This window comes from Berghia stephanieae, chromosome 12 (assembly GCF_034508935.2).
Source record: "Berghia stephanieae isolate SIO BIC M18660-M18661 chromosome 12, UCSD_Bste_1.3, whole genome shotgun sequence".
Classification (NCBI taxonomy): Eukaryota; Metazoa; Mollusca; class Gastropoda; order Nudibranchia; family Aeolidiidae; genus Berghia; species Berghia stephanieae.
The window spans coordinates 9959462-9979932 of NC_088371.1; the positions used below are offsets into that span (position 1 = coordinate 9959462).

Sequence of the window (20471 nt, forward strand, 5' to 3'; positions counted from 1 at the left end):
ATACTTGGCTTTGGTTTGATTTGTTTTCTTCTCTTGCGCGGTTTTATGATTTTATGAGGTCCCTGGCTGGAGTTCTTTTGTAGGGTACACACATTTGAATCTCTTGTGAAAGTTCCTTACAATGAAAAAGAAAAAATATTTGAGCTTTTTTTATAGTGCGATATCCACTTAATGTGCTCAAAGCGCTTTACATGGGGTCCCTGACCAACAGCAACTTGTAATATATAGAACGAGACATGACGCCTGTTAAGCGATATTACATTTTTTTCCCCGACAGAGTCAGCGCTGTTAACGGCCAAGTACTTATTTTATACCTGAGTACAGTGAGAGAATGTGAGTAAAGAGCCTTTTCCAAGGACTCAACTATGTGTCGAGCGAGGACCTTCCGATCCGAAAGCGAGTGTCATACCATTAGACTACATAGCCGCACAATTATTCAGTCATCGCATTCGGGTGGTAGTAAATAAGCAACAGACCGATATCAGCGTTGTCTCTGTCGAGAAATAAGTTGAACAAGCGCCTTGCAGGCGTCATATTATAGAACGAAGATGACGTCAATATGGTGTTTGGTATTGTTTTTTGCCATCCGCATTTATGAGTAATTCTCACTAAACTATGAACCAGACTAAAAGTTCATAGTTACACAGTTTTGTGTGTTGGTCCGTTTACTTCCGGATGGCAATGTTTTGAGCTTCTTAGCCAAGCGCATACCAGCTATACTTTAAAATGTCTCTGTTGGTTTGGGATCCCTAGTAAAGTGCTTTCTGGGATGGGTTCCTGGTCTCCCATAGTGGGCAGGGTGACACTTACTGTATCTTCTATCCCTCTAGATCTGTTTTCCAAAATGCTTTCTGTCTTTGTCTTGGAATGAGATTATTTCTTTTGTCCTGGCCCTGGCTGGGAGGGAAACAGTCGAATACATAGTTATTGTTTTGGGAGATGATATTTTTTTCCTTGGAAATAATGTCTCTGAAATGTATTATTATATTTGTTATTTTGAACTTATAATGTAAGCATTTGAGTGTATTCCTCTTTGTTGGATCTTGTTGGTGTCTGGATGAGACTTTATGTGATCTCAAACTAAGTACATTGGTGGTATGCTCTTGGAATCTACATCTGATCCCTATTTGTTCCCAGTTCCCCTTTGTCTTACTTTTTCTTTGGTGCTTTAATTGTAATTCTAGAATTTGACTATCCCATTTTATTTCTTTTTACTGGCGCTGATATAACCTAAATGTGTTGCAAGGGCCGTAAAATTCTTAAAAACAAACAAGTAGTAAAGTGCTTTGGGCACATTTCGTGTATATTGTGCCATGTCATTTACACGCTACATTTTATTAACTTTTTGTTTTTGATTCACACACCTCTCCCTCCCCCCCCCCTCTCTCTCTCTCTCCCTCTCTCTCCCTCTCTCTCTCTCTCTCTCTCTCTCTCTCTCTCAAACAAAAAAAAAATAACAACAACAAAACAAACAAACAAAACAAAACAAAAAAAAACAAAAAAAAAACAGACAAAATTGCAAACATGCGGCCTTAGACATTATGATACCAAGTAGTCGGTAAAGCACGTGTTGCATTTATATTATATAAAACATTAATTATGGTTGGGAGATTTTATAGTCCTAGTTTTGATTTGAATAAAGTTTGCCGTGCTCATATCAACTGTGCATTTGTATGATAAGATTACGAGAGTGGTGTCCGATAACATAGACGGTGGCTGAAGGTTACACTGAGTTCATTCTCACAAAGTGTCGATTCTCGTGTCCATTTATTCTCGCCGTACTCTGTCTGAGACAAGAAAAAGATCTGAACATGTGTGTATGAAAGGTACCAGACAAAGCAAGGAAGAAAAATTCAAGAAACAAAGAACCATCCCAAAAAATCAGTCCACCTCGACTGGGGATCGAACCTCAGACCTTTTGATTACCGGTCAGGTGTGTTACCATTACACTAGTAGTTTCTTAATCTAAAAAAAAAGTAACTACACGTATTTAAAACGTTGGCAGAAATAATTTATGTTAAACTGGCCACAGCTTTGTAGTCCGTCAGGCCCTTTTGGGCTTCACCAGGATCTTGTGGATTTGCAGTAGTAGTAGTAGTAGTAGTAGTAGTAGTAGTAGTAGTAGTAGTATTAGTAGTTGTTGTTGTAGTAGTAGTAGTAGTAGTAGTAGTAGTAGTAGTTGTAGTACTAGTAGTAGTAGTAGTAGTAGTAGTAGTAGTAGTAGTAGTAATAGTATAGTATTAGTAGTAGTAGTAGTAGTAGTAGTAGTAGTAGTAGTAGTAGTAGTAGTAGTAGTAGTATTAGTAGTAGTAGTATTAGTAGTAGTAGTAGTAGTAGTAGTAGTAGTAGTCGTAGTAGTAGTAGAAGTTGGAAGTGTATCCGGTGTATTATACAGTTGATTGACAATAACGGCTATTACCCACATTTCACAAGATTTCCAAACAGGCATGAAACATCGTCTTGTGAAAATAACAAAAATAAAATTGTCATGAATTCTAAATACCTCGCTCCATTGTTAATTGTAGTATTCATTATGTTGAGCACCCTTTGTATCAGTTGTGTACTATAAAAGGAATATAATATTGAATCATGTTGGATACAAATATGGTACGAATAGTGCTCGGCATGTAACAATGGAGCGAATTATTATTGTAATATTGACCACGATATTGGGGCCAGTTTACATCGATGTTTCAGGCCTTTCAGCCATCGTCAGGACTGTGTGTTACAACAACACACAACAAACCAAACTTATGTACACAAATAGCGTGATAAATATTACAATAATATATATATATATATATATATATATATATATATATATATATATATATATAGAGAGAGAGAGAGAGAGAGAGAGAGCGAGAGAGAGAGACACACACACACACACACACACACACACACACACACACAGAGAAGGTGATGGAGGGAAAGATCCATTACAACCTTTATCTACGTAGATAACTCGAGTGCAGGCTAATGTCTTATGCGAGGACACAACACTGTACCTAGATCTTGCATTTCCTTTGGTCACTAGTTACTACACGTGTCAATGACCGCACAAAACATCGTTCTCGTAACCTCCAGATCGTGGGTCACAATGACCTTGGCACAGATAGCCTTCTTTTCTTTTTCTTTTTGTATCATACATTATGTTAACATGTCTTCTTCTTCTTCTTCTCCTCCTCCTCTTCCTCCTCCTCCTTCTCCTCCTCTTCCTCCCCCTCCTCCTCCTCCTCCTCCTCCTCCTCTTCCTCCTTCTTCTTCTTCCTCTCCTTCTTCTTCTTCTTCTACTTTGTACTCAGTCAAGCTTTTAAAATAATAAAATATGATACCTTGCATTTCTTTACTCTTGTATTATTTGATCGTTTGATTCCTAAAGCTTTGGCATCCTTTCTCCTCATCCCATATCCATGGGGGTTTCTCCCACCCCCCCCCCCCCCAACCCCCAACACACACACACACACACACACACACACACACACACTCTCTCTCTCTCTCTCTCTCTCTCTCTCTCTCTATCTCTCTCTCTCTATCTCTCTCTCTCTCCCGCTTTCTCTTTCGACATGTAGACACTTTGATGAGGTCGTAGCAATACGCAGTAAAAACTTTTAAAAAATAACCAAGTATTGTTGTGTTATGTAGTGAATAATGTGTTCAAGCTCTAGCAACTTTTGAGGCCGGCATGAATAGTAACATAACAGGTTGCCGTTGGATTGTCAGTCTGACATTTTTAAGGCCAAATTATTGTTTAAACATTCACGTTTGTACACATTTTGGGAATGACTGGGAAATCAATGGAGTTACGTGTTGCTGTTGGCCAGGGACCCCTTGTAAAGCGCAGTGAGCACGTTTAGTGGATATTGGGCTATATAAAATCTCAATTTAAAAAAAAAAATTGGCCATAAAACTCGAATTTCGATCGATTTAAACGATCCACATCTTGACGAAAACTCTGAGACCTGCGACCTCGGGTGTTAATCGTTGTTGTCATCTTGATCTATCGATAGAAGAAGTGCACTTGCTGTGGCAGAATAAATATTGCATTTTTGTATACATACATGTATTTATTTTACAAACTTTGGCATTATTTTGTTTGTCAAATTTGGCATTTTCCCCCAAACGTTTTTGTCCATCCTGGTTCCTCTGACACACCGGTCATTGATCTTCTAGGGGTCGATCAGCTGATTACTAGTATTTTATATGTGTAATTTTGTAGGAATTTCTTATAGATCAGCTGCCTCAGTGTGATGAATTTTGGTTACCCTATTTTCCTATGATTATTTCTGGATTTTGATATTACAGGTGAGTATTTGAGGTTTGATTACTACTACTACTACTACTACTACTACTACTACTACTACTACTACTACTACTACTACTACTACTACTACTACTACTACTACTACTATAATAATAATAATAATTATGATAATAAAAATAATAATAATAATAATGACGTTGATGATGACGATGATTATCATCGTCACCGTCATCATCATCATAATCATTACAATCATCATCATCATCTTCATCACAATAATTATCATAATTTCCATAACAGCTCACAGAGGTGGTAGTAGTAGTAGTAGTAGTAGTAGTAGTAGTAGTAGTAGTAGTAGTAGTAGTAGTAGTAGTAGTAGTAATAGTAATAGTAGTAATAGTAATAGTAGTAGGAGCAGTAGTAGTAATAGTAGTAGTAATAGTAGCAGTAATAGTAGTAGTAATAGTAGCAGTAGTAGTAGTAGTAGTAGTATAGTAGAGTATAGTATAGTAGTAGTAGTAGTAGTAGTAGTGGTAGTAGTAGTAGTAGTAGTAGTAGTAGTAGTAGTAGTAGTAGTAGAGTGGTAATAGTATAGTAGTAGTAGTGTAGTAGTATAGTAGTAGTAGTAGTAGTAGTAGTAATAGTAGTAGTAGTATAGTAATGTAGTAGTAGTAATGTAATAGTAGTAATAGTAATAGTAGTAGTAGTAGCAGTAGTAGTAATAGTAGTAGAAAGTGTAGTAGTAGTAGTAGTAGTAGTAGTAGTATGTAGTAGTAGTAGTAGTCGTAGTAGTAGTAATAGTAGTAATAGTATAGTATTAGTAGCAGTAGTAGTAGTAGTAGTAGTAGTAGTAGTAGTAGTAGTAGTAGTAGTAGTAGTAGTAGTAGTGGTATACATACTTTTATAAAATAAAAACATCTAACCAATAAACTTATTGTGATGAAAAGTTCACAGCGTTGCACCAGTTGAATCATTTCTCAGCGATCTTTTTGTCTGAGTTACCGAACCGTAAAGTCAGTGGTTCCACGGCGGGTAATCTTAAACTTGGGTGCATTACTTTTTATTTTTCATTCTTTGCAATACATCACTGTGAACTTTTTATCAAAATTAGTTTATTGGTTTTATTTTTATTTAATAAAAGTATGTATATAATAATATTAACATTTTGAAAAGTGATTTCTCAAATATAATTAGTGATATCTCAGTAAGCAAACGATAGATTTCCTCGGTTGATAAGAGAGCCGCATGCGCAATGCTATGTTGACGTTCTCTCTGTTTGTTTGTTTTAAAGGGTTTTACGGCACTTGCAACACATTAAGGTCATATCAGCGCCAGTAAAAAGGAAGAAAATGGGAAAGTAAAAAGTTCTAGAACTACAATTAAAGCACCCAAGAAAAGTAAGACAAAGGAGGATTGGTTCAAATAGGAAAACGATGTAGATTCCAAGAGCACACTATTAAAGTACTTAGTTTGAGATCAACTAAAAGTCTCATCCAGACACAAGCACATGTCCCCACTAAGAGGAATACACTCAAATGCTTATAAATTATATATAATACGTAAACAAAACATAATACAGTTCATAACAGAGAGATGATTTACAAGGGAAAAAAATCATCTCTCAAAACTAACTATACATTTGACTGTTTCCCTCTCAGCCAGGATATCCGACCAGGGTCAGGACAAAACGAAATAATCTCATTCCAAGACAAAGACAGAAAGCCAATGGAAAACAGATATAGGGGGATAGAAGACACAGTAAGTACCTCCCTGCCCACTATGGGAGGTCAGGAACCCCACCCAGTCGTTCTCTCTGTAAGGGCATGTGAAATGGCAATATGCACTTCTACTATGAGTCAGAAAAAAAAAATATCGACTGCACCCCGGATTGAATCTTGGTCCCTTTGCGTGTGAAGCGAGTGCTCTACCAACTATGGTGACGAATACTCCAATTTTGTAACACATGTGATTGAAATCGTAACCAAATTATATTCATCATAACATAAAGGTTCATAAACACAATGATACCATCCCCTGTGATCACAGGAACAACCGCGAGGATAAATACAAAAATGATTGAATTTCGATTTTCCATTCGGGTCAATTTGTCACAACACTAGATTGACAAGCTTGATCATAATTGTGACCCCTCGTCTCAAAACGGTTTTATGTCGGGATGTTTGTTTGTTTTTAAGGGTTTTACGGCGCTTGCAACACATTTGGTTATATCAGCGCCAGTAAAAAGGAAGAACATGGGATAGTAAAAAGTTCTGGAATTACAATGAAAGCACCCAAGAGAAAGTAAGATAAGGGGAACTAGGAACAAATAGGGATCAGATGTAGATTCCAAGAGCATACCACCAATGTACTTAGTTTGAGATCACCTATAAGTCTCATCCGGACACAAGCACAACATCCAACAAATAGGAATACACTCAAATGCTTACATTATACATTAAAAATAACAAATATAATAATACATAACAGAGAGATGATTTACAAGGCAAAAAATATCATCTCCCAAAACAGTAACTATGCATTTGACTGTTTCCCTCCCAGCTAGGACTCCGACCAGGGCCATGAAAAAAAAAACAAGTAATCTCATTCCAAGACAAAGACAGAAAGCATGTTGGAAAACAAATGTGACCCTCCGCCTCGAAACGGTATTAAGTCGGATTTTTCAATTTTGGGTTTTTGGTACCTAATCATAGCTTATTTTATGCTTTAAAATTTGATACCAATTTTATAAAATTATGATTCTTCATTGCCGAAATATGACCGTTTGAAGTAGGGAGAGTGTAAAAACCAAGTTTGGAGAAAATCGACTATGATGTGAGGCACCATTTTTACGCACAGTCAAATCAATGGGCAAAGATAACTCCTTAGATACGGGCAGTGGAAATTTGACGAGAATAGCAAAATTTGCAGAGACGTCAATTTTCAATTTGACTCACAGGAATTTCAGGCACCGCTCGGAGGAATTTCTATGCCGAAAGAGGAATTTCCGCAAACAAAAAAAGGGAATTTGGATGGGATTTGGAACCGTGTTTAAAAATTGTATAGATGTAAATAGATAACTGATTAGAACTATATTATGGTATATTAACACATTGCCAAATGCAGCCCCAAAGTTTCCTTATTTCAAATGAAGTAAAGCTCTAAATCCTAATGGTAGTGGTGATGATGTATGTAGTACGGTGAGTAGTATAGTAGTAGTAGTAGTAGTAGTAGTAGTATAGTAGTAGTAGTAGTAGTAGTAGTAGTAGTAGTAGTAGTAGTAGTAGTAGTAGTAGTATATAGTAGTAGTAGTAGTAGTAGTAGTAGTAGTAGTAGTAGTAGTAGTAGTAGTAGTAGTAGTAGTAATGGTGGTGGTAGTGATGATGATGTGGTGGTATTGGTTGTAGTTGTAGGAATGGCTGTTGTTGTAGTAGTAGCGATGATGTGGTGTGGGTGGTTGTAGTAGTAATGATGATGTGGTGGTGGTGGTGGTTGTATGTGGTGGTGGTGTTTGAAGTAGTAGTGGTAGTGATGATGTGGTGGTGGTGGTGGTTGTAGTGTGTGTGTGTGTGTGTGTGTGTGTGTGTGTGTGTTTGAGCGAGAGAGAGAGTGAGAGTGCTAAAAGTGCATCTAGTGAAAAGTAGAGCAACATGACCTTGAAAAACTAACGAGACTATAGTTTGAGGTTAAAGTATTTGTCATTAGCTATTATTGGCAAGTACAGGAAGGTGAACATGACATTTAATTCAGTGAGTGTCATTTATTATGGTTGTGTGTGTGTGTGTGTGTGTGTGTGTGTGTGTGTGTGTATGTGTGTGTTTGTGTGAAGAGAGAGAGAGAGAGAGAGATTTGAGCTAAATGGGTTTGAAGGGTTTTTACGGCGCTGGCAACACTGGTTGCAGTAGTATTGGTGGTTGTAGGGGTGGCGTTGTGGTGGTTGTAATAGTAGTTGCAGGGATGGTGATGTGTTGGTGGTAGTTGATAATGGTGATGCAATGGTGGTTGTAGTTATGTTGGCATGGATGGTGATGTGGTAGTTGTTGTAATAGTGGTGGTAGGGAAGGTGATGTGGTTGTAGTAGTAGTGGTAGTGATGGTTGTAGTAGTAGTGGTGATGATGTGGTGGTGATGGTGGTTGTAGTACTGGCAGTAGTGATGATGATGATGATGTGGTGGTGGTTGTAGTAGGAGAGGTAGTGATGATGATGTGGTGATGGTGGTGGTTGTAGTAGTAGTGGTAGTGATGATGTGGTGGTGGTGGTGTTGGTGTTTGTAGTGTGTGTGTGTGTGTGTGTGGTGTGTGTTTGAGAGAGAGAGAGAGAGAGAGAGAGAGAGAGAGAGAGAGAGAGAGAGAGTGTGTGTGTGAGTGAGAGTGAGAGTGCTAAAAGTGCATCTAGTGATAAGTAGAGCAACATGAACTTGAAAAACTAACGAGGCTATAGTTTGAGGTTAAAGTATTTGTGATTAGCTATTATTGGCAAGTACAGGAGGGTGAACATCACCTTATCACTAGATGCACTTTTAGCACTCTCTCTTAAACACACACACACAAACACACACACACACACACACACACACACACACTACAACCACCCCCACCACATTTTCATCACGACCATACAACTACAACCACCGCCACATCATCACTACAACTACTACTTCAACCACCCCCACTACATCATTATCATTACCACTACTACTACAACCACCACCACCACATCATCATATCTACCACTACTACTACTACTACTACTACTACTACTACTACTACTACTACTACTACAACCACTACCACCACATCATCATTACTACTACCAGGGGTGAGAATGACTGGTCACTAAAAAGGAGGAAATTTGTCGGAGCTTAGATCAAGAACCATCCATGCAAAAATAACCTATAAATTTTAATTTCATTGAAAGTTATTGTGATGCAATCCAAAATGTGTATCCCAGCATTTCTGACATCACTGGAAGGAATTTCAAAAACTGACAGTGTAATTATAACACGGTGGTTGTAGTAATGGTAGTGGTAGGGATAATGATGTGGTGGTGGTTGTAATAGTTGTGGTGAGGATGATGATGTGATGATGGTTGTAGTTGTAGTGGTAGTCGCCACATACATCTCCCGTATTTACAGATTCACTAATGCCCACATCCCATTGTTTCAAGTTGACCAGAGACGCCAACTTAAAATTTGGCTCACGTAAATTTCAGAAACGATTCCGAACAATTTCAGGAAAAGGATCAAGCCAAGACAAAGGCAGAAAGTAACTCTGATCCATGCAAGTCAAAAGATCCCATCAGGAAGATGATGTGATAGTGGTGCTTGCACTAGAGGTGGTACTGATTACAATGAGGGCAGTGATGATGTGGTTGTGGAGATGGTATTACTGATGATGATGTGATAGTTGCTGTCTTAGTGGTGGTAGTTGTGGTAGAGATGGTGATGATGTCATGATGGTTCAGGGGTGAGAATGACTGGTCACAAAAATGGAGTTCAAGACCTATCTATGCGACGATAACGTATAAATTTGAATTTCATTAAAATTTATTGAGATGTTATCAAAAATGCGTCTCGCAATAATTTCTGACACCACTTGTAGGAATTTCAAAAGTTGAAAGAGTAATTACAACATATTGTAGTAGTAGTAAGAAAAGATGGCGGTATGGATGATGATGTGATGGTGGTTGTAGTAGGGTCGTGATAAGGATGATGATATGATGGTTGTAGTTGTAGAGGTGTTGGGAATGATGGTGTGGTGGTGGTTGTAATAGTTGTGGTAGGGATGATGTGGGGTGGTTGTAGTAGTGATAGTTGGGATGATGTGGTGGTGAAGGATGTAGTTGTATTGGTAGTAGGAATGATGATGTGGTGGTGGTTGTTGTAGTAGTGGTGGTAGGGATGATGATGTTATGGTAGTTGTAGTAGTAGTGGTTGTAGCTGTAGTGGTGGTGGTGGTAGGGATGATGATGTGGTGGTGGCTGTAGGTAGTAGTAGTAGTGGTGGTGGGGATGATGAACTGGTGGTGGTGTTTGTAGTAGTAATGGTGATAGGAATAATGATGTGATGGTTGTTGGAGTACAAATCATTGTTTACAAATCATATATAATATAAACAAAACAGAATACATTACATAACAGAGAGATGATTATCAAGGAAAAAATATCATCTCCAAAACTAACTATACATCTGTTTCCCCTCTCACCAAGGGTATCCGGTCAGGGCCAGGACAAAACCAAGTAATCTCATTCCAAGACAAAGACAGAAAGCTAGTTGGAAAACAGATATAGGGGATAGAAGACAGTAAGTACCTCCCTGCCCACTATGGGAGGTCAGGGACCCCAACCAATTAAAATCTTAGCATGTCCTATAATTTCATGAATAAAGAAAGAGGGACAAAGGACCCTCACCTCGATCATTAACCAATGCAGCTAGACAAAGAAATAATAGCACTTGTTGTGTATCAAAATGCACAAACACACACATATGTAACACACGCATGCTGACGTCATGACAAATTGCCCGGGCATTATAATGGCCAACAGGAGCATGTAATGAGCGTTGACCAATCAGAATCATTCATTTTTAAAGTTGTCAGGGAAAAACCTAGACTTGTTTACAGTTTTTAAAGTTCATTATTGGCTGAACCGTAAAATTGTGGAAACAGTCATGCTTTCTCTGAGATAGATAAAAAAAACGCCCTTTTGTTGTGCTATCTTACATGGTATTGGTGGAGGAAAAGACTTAATATTACTAAGTCTTGGAAATGGTTGCTCTCTGAGAGAAAGTCAACTCTCGTTTTGAATGTGTTATTGATAGTTGCTTTTTTAAACTTTAAATTTAGATAGTCTGTATGGTGGGTGCTTTATCATGTTTGTGTTCTCAGGTGTGTATCCTCAATACCTATGTTGAATTATTACGTTTCCATGCAGAAAAATGATTGTAGGAGGGCTCTTTCATAATTAACCGAAAAATGCCTGTAAAATCCGCGTTTTTTATGCTATCAACAAAATTCTTGCACGTGTTCATACCTTGACTCGTCCTTCATTTCTCTACGTAACAGCCAAGTCTGTCGACACACTTCTGCCAACGCCGCACCATGGAATAGATACCCTCTCGGAAGAAATTTCCGTCAAGGTTTTGTAGCCATTTCCGCACATGGTCAACAAGCTCTTCATCGACATCAAAGCGCTTTCCTGCCAGCTCACGTTTCAGTGGCTCAAAGAGGTGATAATCAGATGGTGCGAGGTCTGGACTGTGTGGTGGGTGTGGCAAAATCTCCCATCCATATTTCTCTAGCCAACCTTGCGTCACTCGTGCTGTGTGGGGTGTAGCGTTGTCGTGTTGCAAAATGACCCCGTTGGTCAACTGCCCTGGGCGCTTTCTGCGAATGGCCTCCCTAAGCTTGTCAAGAGTTTGGCAGTACCTTGCAGCATTGAATGTTTCTCCAGGTTGTAAGGTTTCGAACAGAATAACACCACGACTGTCCCAGAAAACAGTTCCCATTATGTTCTTTGCTGACCGCATGACTTTGAATTTCTTCGCGACAGGTGAGGATGGATGTTTCCATGTCATCGAATCTTGCTTTGTTTCTGGGGTGCAATGGTGCAACCATGTCTCATCACCAGTGACTATGCTGTCAAGAAAAGTCACATCGTACCCTAGAAAGTCTCCGCCGGCGTTGGCAGTATGCCCGTGAACCCTGCGTGAGCTCTTGCTTCTTCTCAAAAGTTCCCTGCAGATGTCCAATCTTTGTTCTTTATGATTGTCTGTGAATTGCTTAGGAACCCATCTTGCGCTGACTTTTCTGTAGCCAAGTTCATCAAATACAATTCTATGGGCAGAAGTTTCCGAAATTTCAAGACTGCTTGCGATTTCATGAAGTTTCAACCTCCTGTCTTGACGAATAAGCTCATCAACTCGCTTCACATTGTCTTCTGACGTCGCAGTTATCGAACGCCCTCTCCCTTCCCTGTCTGTCAAGTCGGAATGGCCGGCTTCAAACAAATTACACCAGTGATAGACTTGTGTACGGCTTATAACATGCTCATCATATACACTCTGAAGTTCTTTATGAATTTCGGTAGGATTCAGACTTTTGGCGTTCAAAAAACGTATGACAGCTCTGATTTCCTCCTTTGACCAAGTTTCAAGGTGGGCCGCCATCTTTAAAATCGTCTAGAAATTCATTGTGCAAAATGATGCACTTCATAATTTCTGGGAATATCCGTAAGGAAATAAGGAATATCATGTCGTTTACAGAATTAAAAAATCTCCACTGGTTGCTGAGCAATGGGCATTTTTCGGTTATTTCTGAAAGAGCCCTTGTAGTTTCTGAAACAACCAAAAACTGAAATTTGATAATTTTGACCATTCCCATTTTAAAACCAGTTTTCTTCGTTTTCCAAATCCCGACTTAATACCGCTTCGAGGCGTAGGGTCACAAATATGAAGGAGAGAAGACACAGTATGTACCATGTCGGGATGGACCAGATGCTAAAAAAAATCAAATTATAGTTAAACTGGTCAAAAATATGAAACGTTGGTATCTAGCACAGTAAAATATGATATTCCATCTCCTCTATAAAGCATATGAACTCAACGTAAGCATGATATTTCTGGATACAAATTTCATTTTCAGCATCTTAATCATCTCGACCTAATACCGTTTTGAGACGAGGAGTCACAATTATGGAGATTCGCTGTCGTGTTGATTGTTAGATGTTACGTGTATGTTGGTATCGTATCAAAGTTGACATGAAATAGGACATTAATTAATTGATATGGTGGTGACAGCATGTTGATGTATGCTATGATATACTCGTATGTGTGAATTCGATTATATTCGATATTGATCACATAGGTATGCTAGTTATTATTATTATATTATTATTATTATTATTATTCATTATTATCATTATTATCATTATTATCATTATTATCATTATTATCATTATTATCATTATTATCATTATTATTATTATTATTATTATTATTATTATTGTTATTATTATTATCAACATTATTATTATTATTATTATTATTATTATTATTATTATTATTATTATTATTATTATTATTATTATTATTATTATTATTATTATTATTATCATTATTATTATCAACATTATTATTATCAATATTATTATTATTATTATTATTATTATTATTATTATTATTATTATTATTATTATTATTATTATTATTATCATCATCATTCTTCTTCTTCTTCTCATCATCATTATTATTATCATTATTATTATCGTCATCATCATCATCATTATCATCATCATCATCATCATCATCATCATCATCACCACTACTACTTCACTCGACAACACCACAGTAACCAACCACGGCCACCACCACCACCACCATCTCAATCATTATCATCGTTATATTCTAACCAGCAAACATTTTCCATCACTTATTATGCATCTCATTTTCTTTCCAGATGACACACCAATCAGACAACTTTTACCTATGCCACGTATACTTACTCCCCAATCTATGATCAGGCAACGAAAATACTCAGTATATTCTACTAATGACTGATGACAGCCAACATCTTTACAGCTATAGAGACATCAATACCTATAAAATCAAACAACTAATGAAAACAAAGTCATCATCGTAATACGAAGTTTGTGATATTGTACATCATTGTTAAAGTCATCATCGTAGTACGAGGTTTGTGATATTGTACATCATTGTTAAAGTCATCATCGTAGTACGAGGTTTGTGATATTGTACATCATTGTTAAAGTCATCATCGTAGTACGAGGTTTGTGATATTGTACATCATTGTTAAAGTCATCATCGTAATACGAAGTTTGTGATATTGTACATCATTGTTAAAGTCATCATCGTAGTACGAGGTTTGTGATATTGTACATCATTGTTAAAGTCATCATCGTAGTACGAGGTTTGTGATATTGTACAGCTTTGTTTGTTTATAATTATCACCATGGAAACGGCCTTGAAGGAAGCAGGGACGTGTGGGCGATTTCAAGTGTACCACGTGGTATTCACGCAGCTCCCCCGGTTTGTGGCTGTTTGGGGAATTATGGTGATGATGTTTGGGAGTTATGACCCTGGATGGAGATGTAAGGAATTCTCTAGACTATCGAAGTCTAGTTGGAATAAAACTGGCAGAAATTCTAGTGCGTCCTCGATATATAATATTGTCTCCCATGGAAATGATGACGCTAGTGTTGATTTAAGTGAAGTGTTTGATTTGGAATCTAGTACGCAATCCTCCTACTTCGAATTCTATAATCGGAGCAGTCCAAAAAAAGGTACGATAATTAAAGGCAATGCCGATTACAACGAAACATGTGACGTCATGGAATTCTGCGATGACGTAGAGTTTAATCCGGAGTCCATTACGATCGTGTCAGAGTTCAAGTTAGTTTGTCACCGGAAGTGGATTCTCCAAGTAATTATGCTTGTTATGGGCTCGGGCTTTTTGACCGGAGCTCTCCTCGGCGGACAAGTTGGAGAAAAATTTGGTCGAAAAGTTAGTCTGTACGGTGGGTGCTTTATCATGTTTGTGTTCTCAGGTGTAAGCATATTCTCCTTTCATTGGATTATGTACATGCTTTGTTTATTTCTCATGGGAGTTGGGGGAAACTTTATACAAAGCACCTCATCCATTTTTTCCATGGAGTTTCTAAATTCAAAATGGCGGAGCATTTTTAGCGCGATTCCAACTTGGAATGTTTCGTTGTGTATTTTTACATTCGCCACCGCCATGATAAAAAGCTGGAAGCAAGTTCATATGGTGACATGCGCACTAAGTCTCATTGCGTGTAGTGGGCATTTTCTTCTCTCTGAAAGTATGAGGTGGTTGGTTGTTCACGGGAAGTACGCCGAAGCTGAAAAAGTCATTCATAAAGTAGCACGAATAAACAGAAAACCTCCTCCAAAAGCGGAGACTCTGTTAAGGCTCAAGGAAGAATCAGATAACGCTCCCGACAAGAAGCCATCATCATCGTCGTCGTCGTCATCATCATCATCAGCGTCAACATCATCATCATCAACCACCTACACATACCTTCACCTTTTCCAGAAAAGTGAACTGCGAATTTTAACATTAAAGTTTACCACAATATATTTGATGATCTTTTTAACATATTTTGCTTTAAGTTTTGGAATTAACTCTCTGCCTGGGGATTTTTACTTCAATGCTGTAGTTTCCAGTATTGTTGAAGCAACAATAGTCATTATAACAGGTCCTCTTTGTAACAAAATCGGGAGAAGATGGGGCGGGGTTGCTGTGTCTATTCTTGGTGCTATTTCGTGCGTTGGAATTGTCGTGTCACTTTTTACAAGCGACGGTGAAATACAGTCAACGGCTATTAAGACGTGTGCATTTTTAGCAAGAGGCGGTTCCATGGCAAAATCGGTCGTTGCAACTGTTTTTATGGCTGAGCTTTATCCAACCGCCGTTCGGAATGTGGCTTTTGGAATGTTCCGTGCAATGGCCGGGGTCGGCGCACTTTTTGGGCCATTTCTTATTCCTAGTGCCACAAGAGATTCTTTCGCCATTTGCTTCTCAATCATGGCATGTTGTTTTGGTATGAGTTTGATGATATTCATGTCTTTGTCAGAAACCAACAAGCTGTGTCTCATGGACACGATTGACGAGCCGTCTATGAAACGCGCTGCTGAAGATGAGTGCGCGTGATCGTAGCCTTCGTCAAATAAAAGCCTGACCTTAGCTCTCACTCAAGTGTAAGAGCTCCCTGATCGTAGTCTTTGTCATATCATAGCCTGCTCCCACCCAACCTTCTTTAACTCATATCCTGACGGTAGCCTTCGACAACTTTAGCTTGACCTTAGCCGTCACTAAATCTTACCCTGATGGTAGTCTTCGTCATATCATAGCCTGCTCCCACCCAACCTTCTTTAACTCATATCCTGACGGTAGCCTTCGACAACTTTAGCTTGACCTTAGCCGTCACTAAATCTTACCCTGATGGTAGTCTTCGTCATATCATAGCCTGCTCCCACCCAATCTTCTTTAACGCATATCCTGACGGTAGCCTTCGAGAACTTTAGTTTGGCCTTAGCCCTCACTAAATCTTGCTCTGACCCGTAGCCTTCATAAAATTATAGCTTTATCGTACTTTTCGTTAACTCATGTGTGCGGCTATAATGTGATCTAGTGATATGACACTCGTGTTCGGATTGGACGGTCCTGGGTTCGAGTCCCTTTCTGATCGGCGCATAATAGTCGAGTCCTTTGTTGCCTCCCATGAGAGTTTTTATATTTTGGTCAGAGCTCCTTAAGCAGCGAACACTTTCATGTCTGTTTTGGACGTCCACCATTTTCGGGGTTCTTGCTCATTCCAATCTAGGTATTGATTGGCGATGTTACTGCTCTTTCCACTCAAAATTGGCCAACCCATTTCCACTTCCTCCTTTTGTATGAGGATTTTATTTTTCTTTCTTGACCCGCTTGTGCGGCTACGTTGTCTAGTAGTATGACATTCGCTTTCGGATCGGTTTCCTGGGTTCAAGTCCTGCTCTGAGCGACGCATAGTTGAGTTCTTTGAAAGGGCTCTTTACTCACATTATCTCACCGTCCTCATGTTTAAAATAAGTACCTGGCCGTTAACAGCGTTGACTCCATCAGAAAAAAAATTATAATATTTCCTTTCAGGCATCATGTCTCGTCCTACAAGTTAAGTGTCGCTGTTGGCTAAGGACCCCATGGAAAGCGTTCTAAGTGCGTTTCGTTGATATTGCTCTATATAAAAGCTCAATTATTTTTTAAAACTATTTTCCAACTACGACGTTTCCTACATGATTTGTATGATACATTATAATGTGGTGTTTGGTTACGTTGTGTGTGAACATTTTATGAACATAGCTTTAATGTGTTATAAACAAAATGCATTCATTTACAAGTCTGATATACGGACGTAATATGGAACAAAAGTGTGATGTCTAAAAGAAATTTAATAAAATAATTTAAAAATATGAGCTTTTATATAGCGCAATATCCACTAAATCTGCTCAAAGCGCTTTACAAGGGGTCCCTGGTCTACAGAAACATTTAACACGTAGGACGGGACATGACGCCTGTTAGGCGATCTTACAATTTTTCGGACAAATACAACGCTGTTAACGGCCAGGTACTTATTTTACACCTGAGTACGATGAGAGAATGTGACTAAAGAGCCTTTTCAAAGGACTCAACTATGCGCCGAGCGCGAGGCTCGAACCAGGACCTTCCGATCCTAAAGCGAGTGTCATTCCACTAGGCCACATAGCCGCTTGGTTCCAATCTCAATGGATGTGTAAAGCCACTCTTCCGGAGGACTGCATGCATACCTCGTGCAACCGATTTTCTGATTTCAGAGAGATGACATCCTATTTTCTAGTTTAAATAATATAAGCTGGTCGTCAATAAAGATCGTCTACCATCGTTCTTTTACGCCCCGTAACCCTTAGGACCTGCCCATACATTCTACACCTAAAATAGTAATCCCACCTAATGATTCGATATGTAATCTATTCTTTGTAAGTCATATGTTCGGCGATGTGGTATGACACTCGTTTTCGGATCGGAAGGTCCTGGGTTCGAGCCTCGCTCGGCGCATAATTGAGTCCTTGGAAAAGACTCTTTACTCACATTCTCATCGTACTCAAGTGTAAAATAAGTACCTGGCCGTTAACAGCCTTGTCTCTGTCCGAAAAAAAATGTAACCTCGTCTAACAGGCGCCATATTCCGTCCTAAATGTTAAATGTTGCTGTTGGCCAGGGACCCCTTGTAAAGCGCTTTGAGCACATTTAGTGGATATGCGCTGTATAAAGGCTCAATTTTTGCAAAAAGTACTCCGGAGGACTTCTCTGCTCTACTATTATTATGGACTCGATTTAACATTTTTTTGTAATAGAGTATATTTTGTGTTGTTTTGAAAGTATTTCAAATGCATCCAGACCGACGTGAACATAGATGCAGGTCTGACATTCGAACACAATTATGGGCCTAGTTTAACATTGTTGTAATGTACAATATCATGCGTAATTTTTATGAAATTTCCATCACAACAACGATCCCATAATGAATTAGGTCATCAAACCTCAAATAAGTACACGTCAATCGAAGCTATAACACATGTGTCAATCAAACGTCGGATATTATACTTGCAAATGTGTAAATACACGAAAGTCCTAACTATTGTAATGTATTGATTATATATTTCATGCAAATTGGATATATTATTATTTGCTGAAATGACTTGATCTCAATGAGAATTTTAACTTGACTTTATCCCAGAATATCTTTAAAAAATTCATAATAAAGTTTCATAACAAAATTGTGACCTATCGTTTCAATCTGGAGTTGTGTTGGATTAAGCAGAATTAATGTTAAAATGATTATATATACGAGCTTGTAAAATGATTATAAATACGGGCTTGTAAAAGGATTATAAATACGAGCTTGTAAAATGATTATAAATACGAGCTTGCAAGATGATTATAAATACGAGCTTGTAAAATGATTATAAATGCGAGCTTGTAAAATGATTATAAATACGAGCTTGTAAAATGATTCAAAATAAGACCTTGTAAAATGATTATAAATACGAGCTTGTAAAATGATTATAAATACGAGCTTGTAAAATGATTATAAATACGAGCTTGTAAGATGATTTTAAATACGAGCTTGTAAAATGATTATAAATACGAGCTTGTTAAATGATTATAAATGCGAGCTTGTAAAATGATTATAAATGCGAGCTTGTAAAATGATTATAAATACGAGCTTGTAAAATGATTATAAATACGAGCTTGTAAAATGATTATAAATACGAGCTTGTAAAATGATTATAAATACGAGTTTGTAAAATGATTATAAATACGAGCTTGTAAAATAATTATAAATACGAGCTTGTAAAATGATTATAAATACGAGCTTGTAAAAAGATTATAAATACGAGCTTGTAAAATGATTATAAATACGAGCTTGTAAAATGATTATAAATACGAGCTTGTAAAATGATTATAAATACGAGCTTGTAAGATGATTTTAAATACGAGCTTGTAAAATGATTATAAATACGAGCTTGTAAAAGGATTATAAATGCGAGCTTGTAAAATGATTCAAAATAAGAGCTTGTAAAATGATTATAAATACGAGCTTGTAAAATGATTATAAATTTGAGCTTGTAAAATGATTATAAATACGAGCTTGTTAAATGATTATAAATGCGAGCTTGTAAAATGATTATAAATGCGAGCTTGTAAAATGATTATAAATACGAGCTTGTAAAATGATTATAAATACGAGCTTGTTAAATGATTATAAATGCGAGCTTGTAAAATGATTATAAATGCTAGCTTGTAAAATGATTATAAATACGAGCTTGTAAAATTATTATAAATACGAGCTTGTAAAATGATTATAAATACGAGCTTGTAAAATTATTATAAATACGAGCTTGTAAAATGATTATAAATACGAGCTTGTAAAATGGTTATGAATACGAGCTTGCAAAATGATTCAAAATATGAGCTTGTAAAATGATTATAAATACGAGCTTGTAAAATGATTATAAATGCGAGCTTTTAAAATGATTATAAATGCGAGCTTGTAGAATGATTATAAATAAGAGCTTGTAAAATGATTATAAATACGAGCTTGTAAAATGATTATAAATACGAGATTGTAAAATGATTATAAATACGAGCTTGTAAAATGATTATAAATACGAGCTTGTAAAACTGCGCTAAATTCTTTATAACAATGAGTAACAATAAAAGATTCATGATTTCGATGACTCCCGTTTTCTCTAGGTGAAGCATTTTTTAAATATATGTACTTTCTAAAAATACTAACGGAAGGGTTCGGATGAGAAACTAGAGCTTGATTTGTTATATTATGGCGCAATATCCAATTTACGTGCCCAAAGCGAAGTCCCATTTTTTGAGAGTTTTTTGCCAAGGTGAAGGTCATTTAAATCGATCGATATTTGAAGGACGAGTTTTCTGGCCTAATTTTAAGATATGGGTTTTTCCAGAGTACAGGAGTTCAACTGTAAGCCAAAATCATAAATGGGCTGTTAAAGTGGCTCTAAGCTGCTAGAAGCTGTCAACTGTAAGAAAGTAATAAAAATTAAACGTAAATAACAGCTTAAAACCCTCTCCTTACCAACCATTGGAAAATCGTCACATTCGTTGCGATGCCACCAACAAT

The 20471-nt window shown here is 37.4% G+C and overlaps 1 protein-coding gene across 1 annotated transcript; it reads left to right on the forward strand.

Annotated features, from left to right (window-relative positions):
• Window positions 1-4223: 4223 nt before the first annotated feature.
• LOC144958005 (organic cation transporter 1-like) lies at window positions 4224-16908 on the forward strand. The gene is made up of 2 exons (XM_078889590.1): window positions 4224-4305; window positions 13715-16908. The coding sequence occupies exon 2, from the start codon at window positions 14228-14230 to the stop codon at window positions 15947-15949; it is 1722 nt and encodes a 573-aa protein (XP_078745716.1). The 5' UTR covers window positions 4224-4305; window positions 13715-14227; the 3' UTR covers window positions 15950-16908.
• The last annotated feature ends 3563 nt before the right edge of the window (window positions 16909-20471 follow it).

Coding starts and splice junctions, on each gene's coding strand:
- LOC144958005 (XM_078889590.1), top strand. CDS start 14,228: ATGGAAACGGCCTTGAAGGAAGCAGGGACGTGTGGGCGATTTCAAGTG.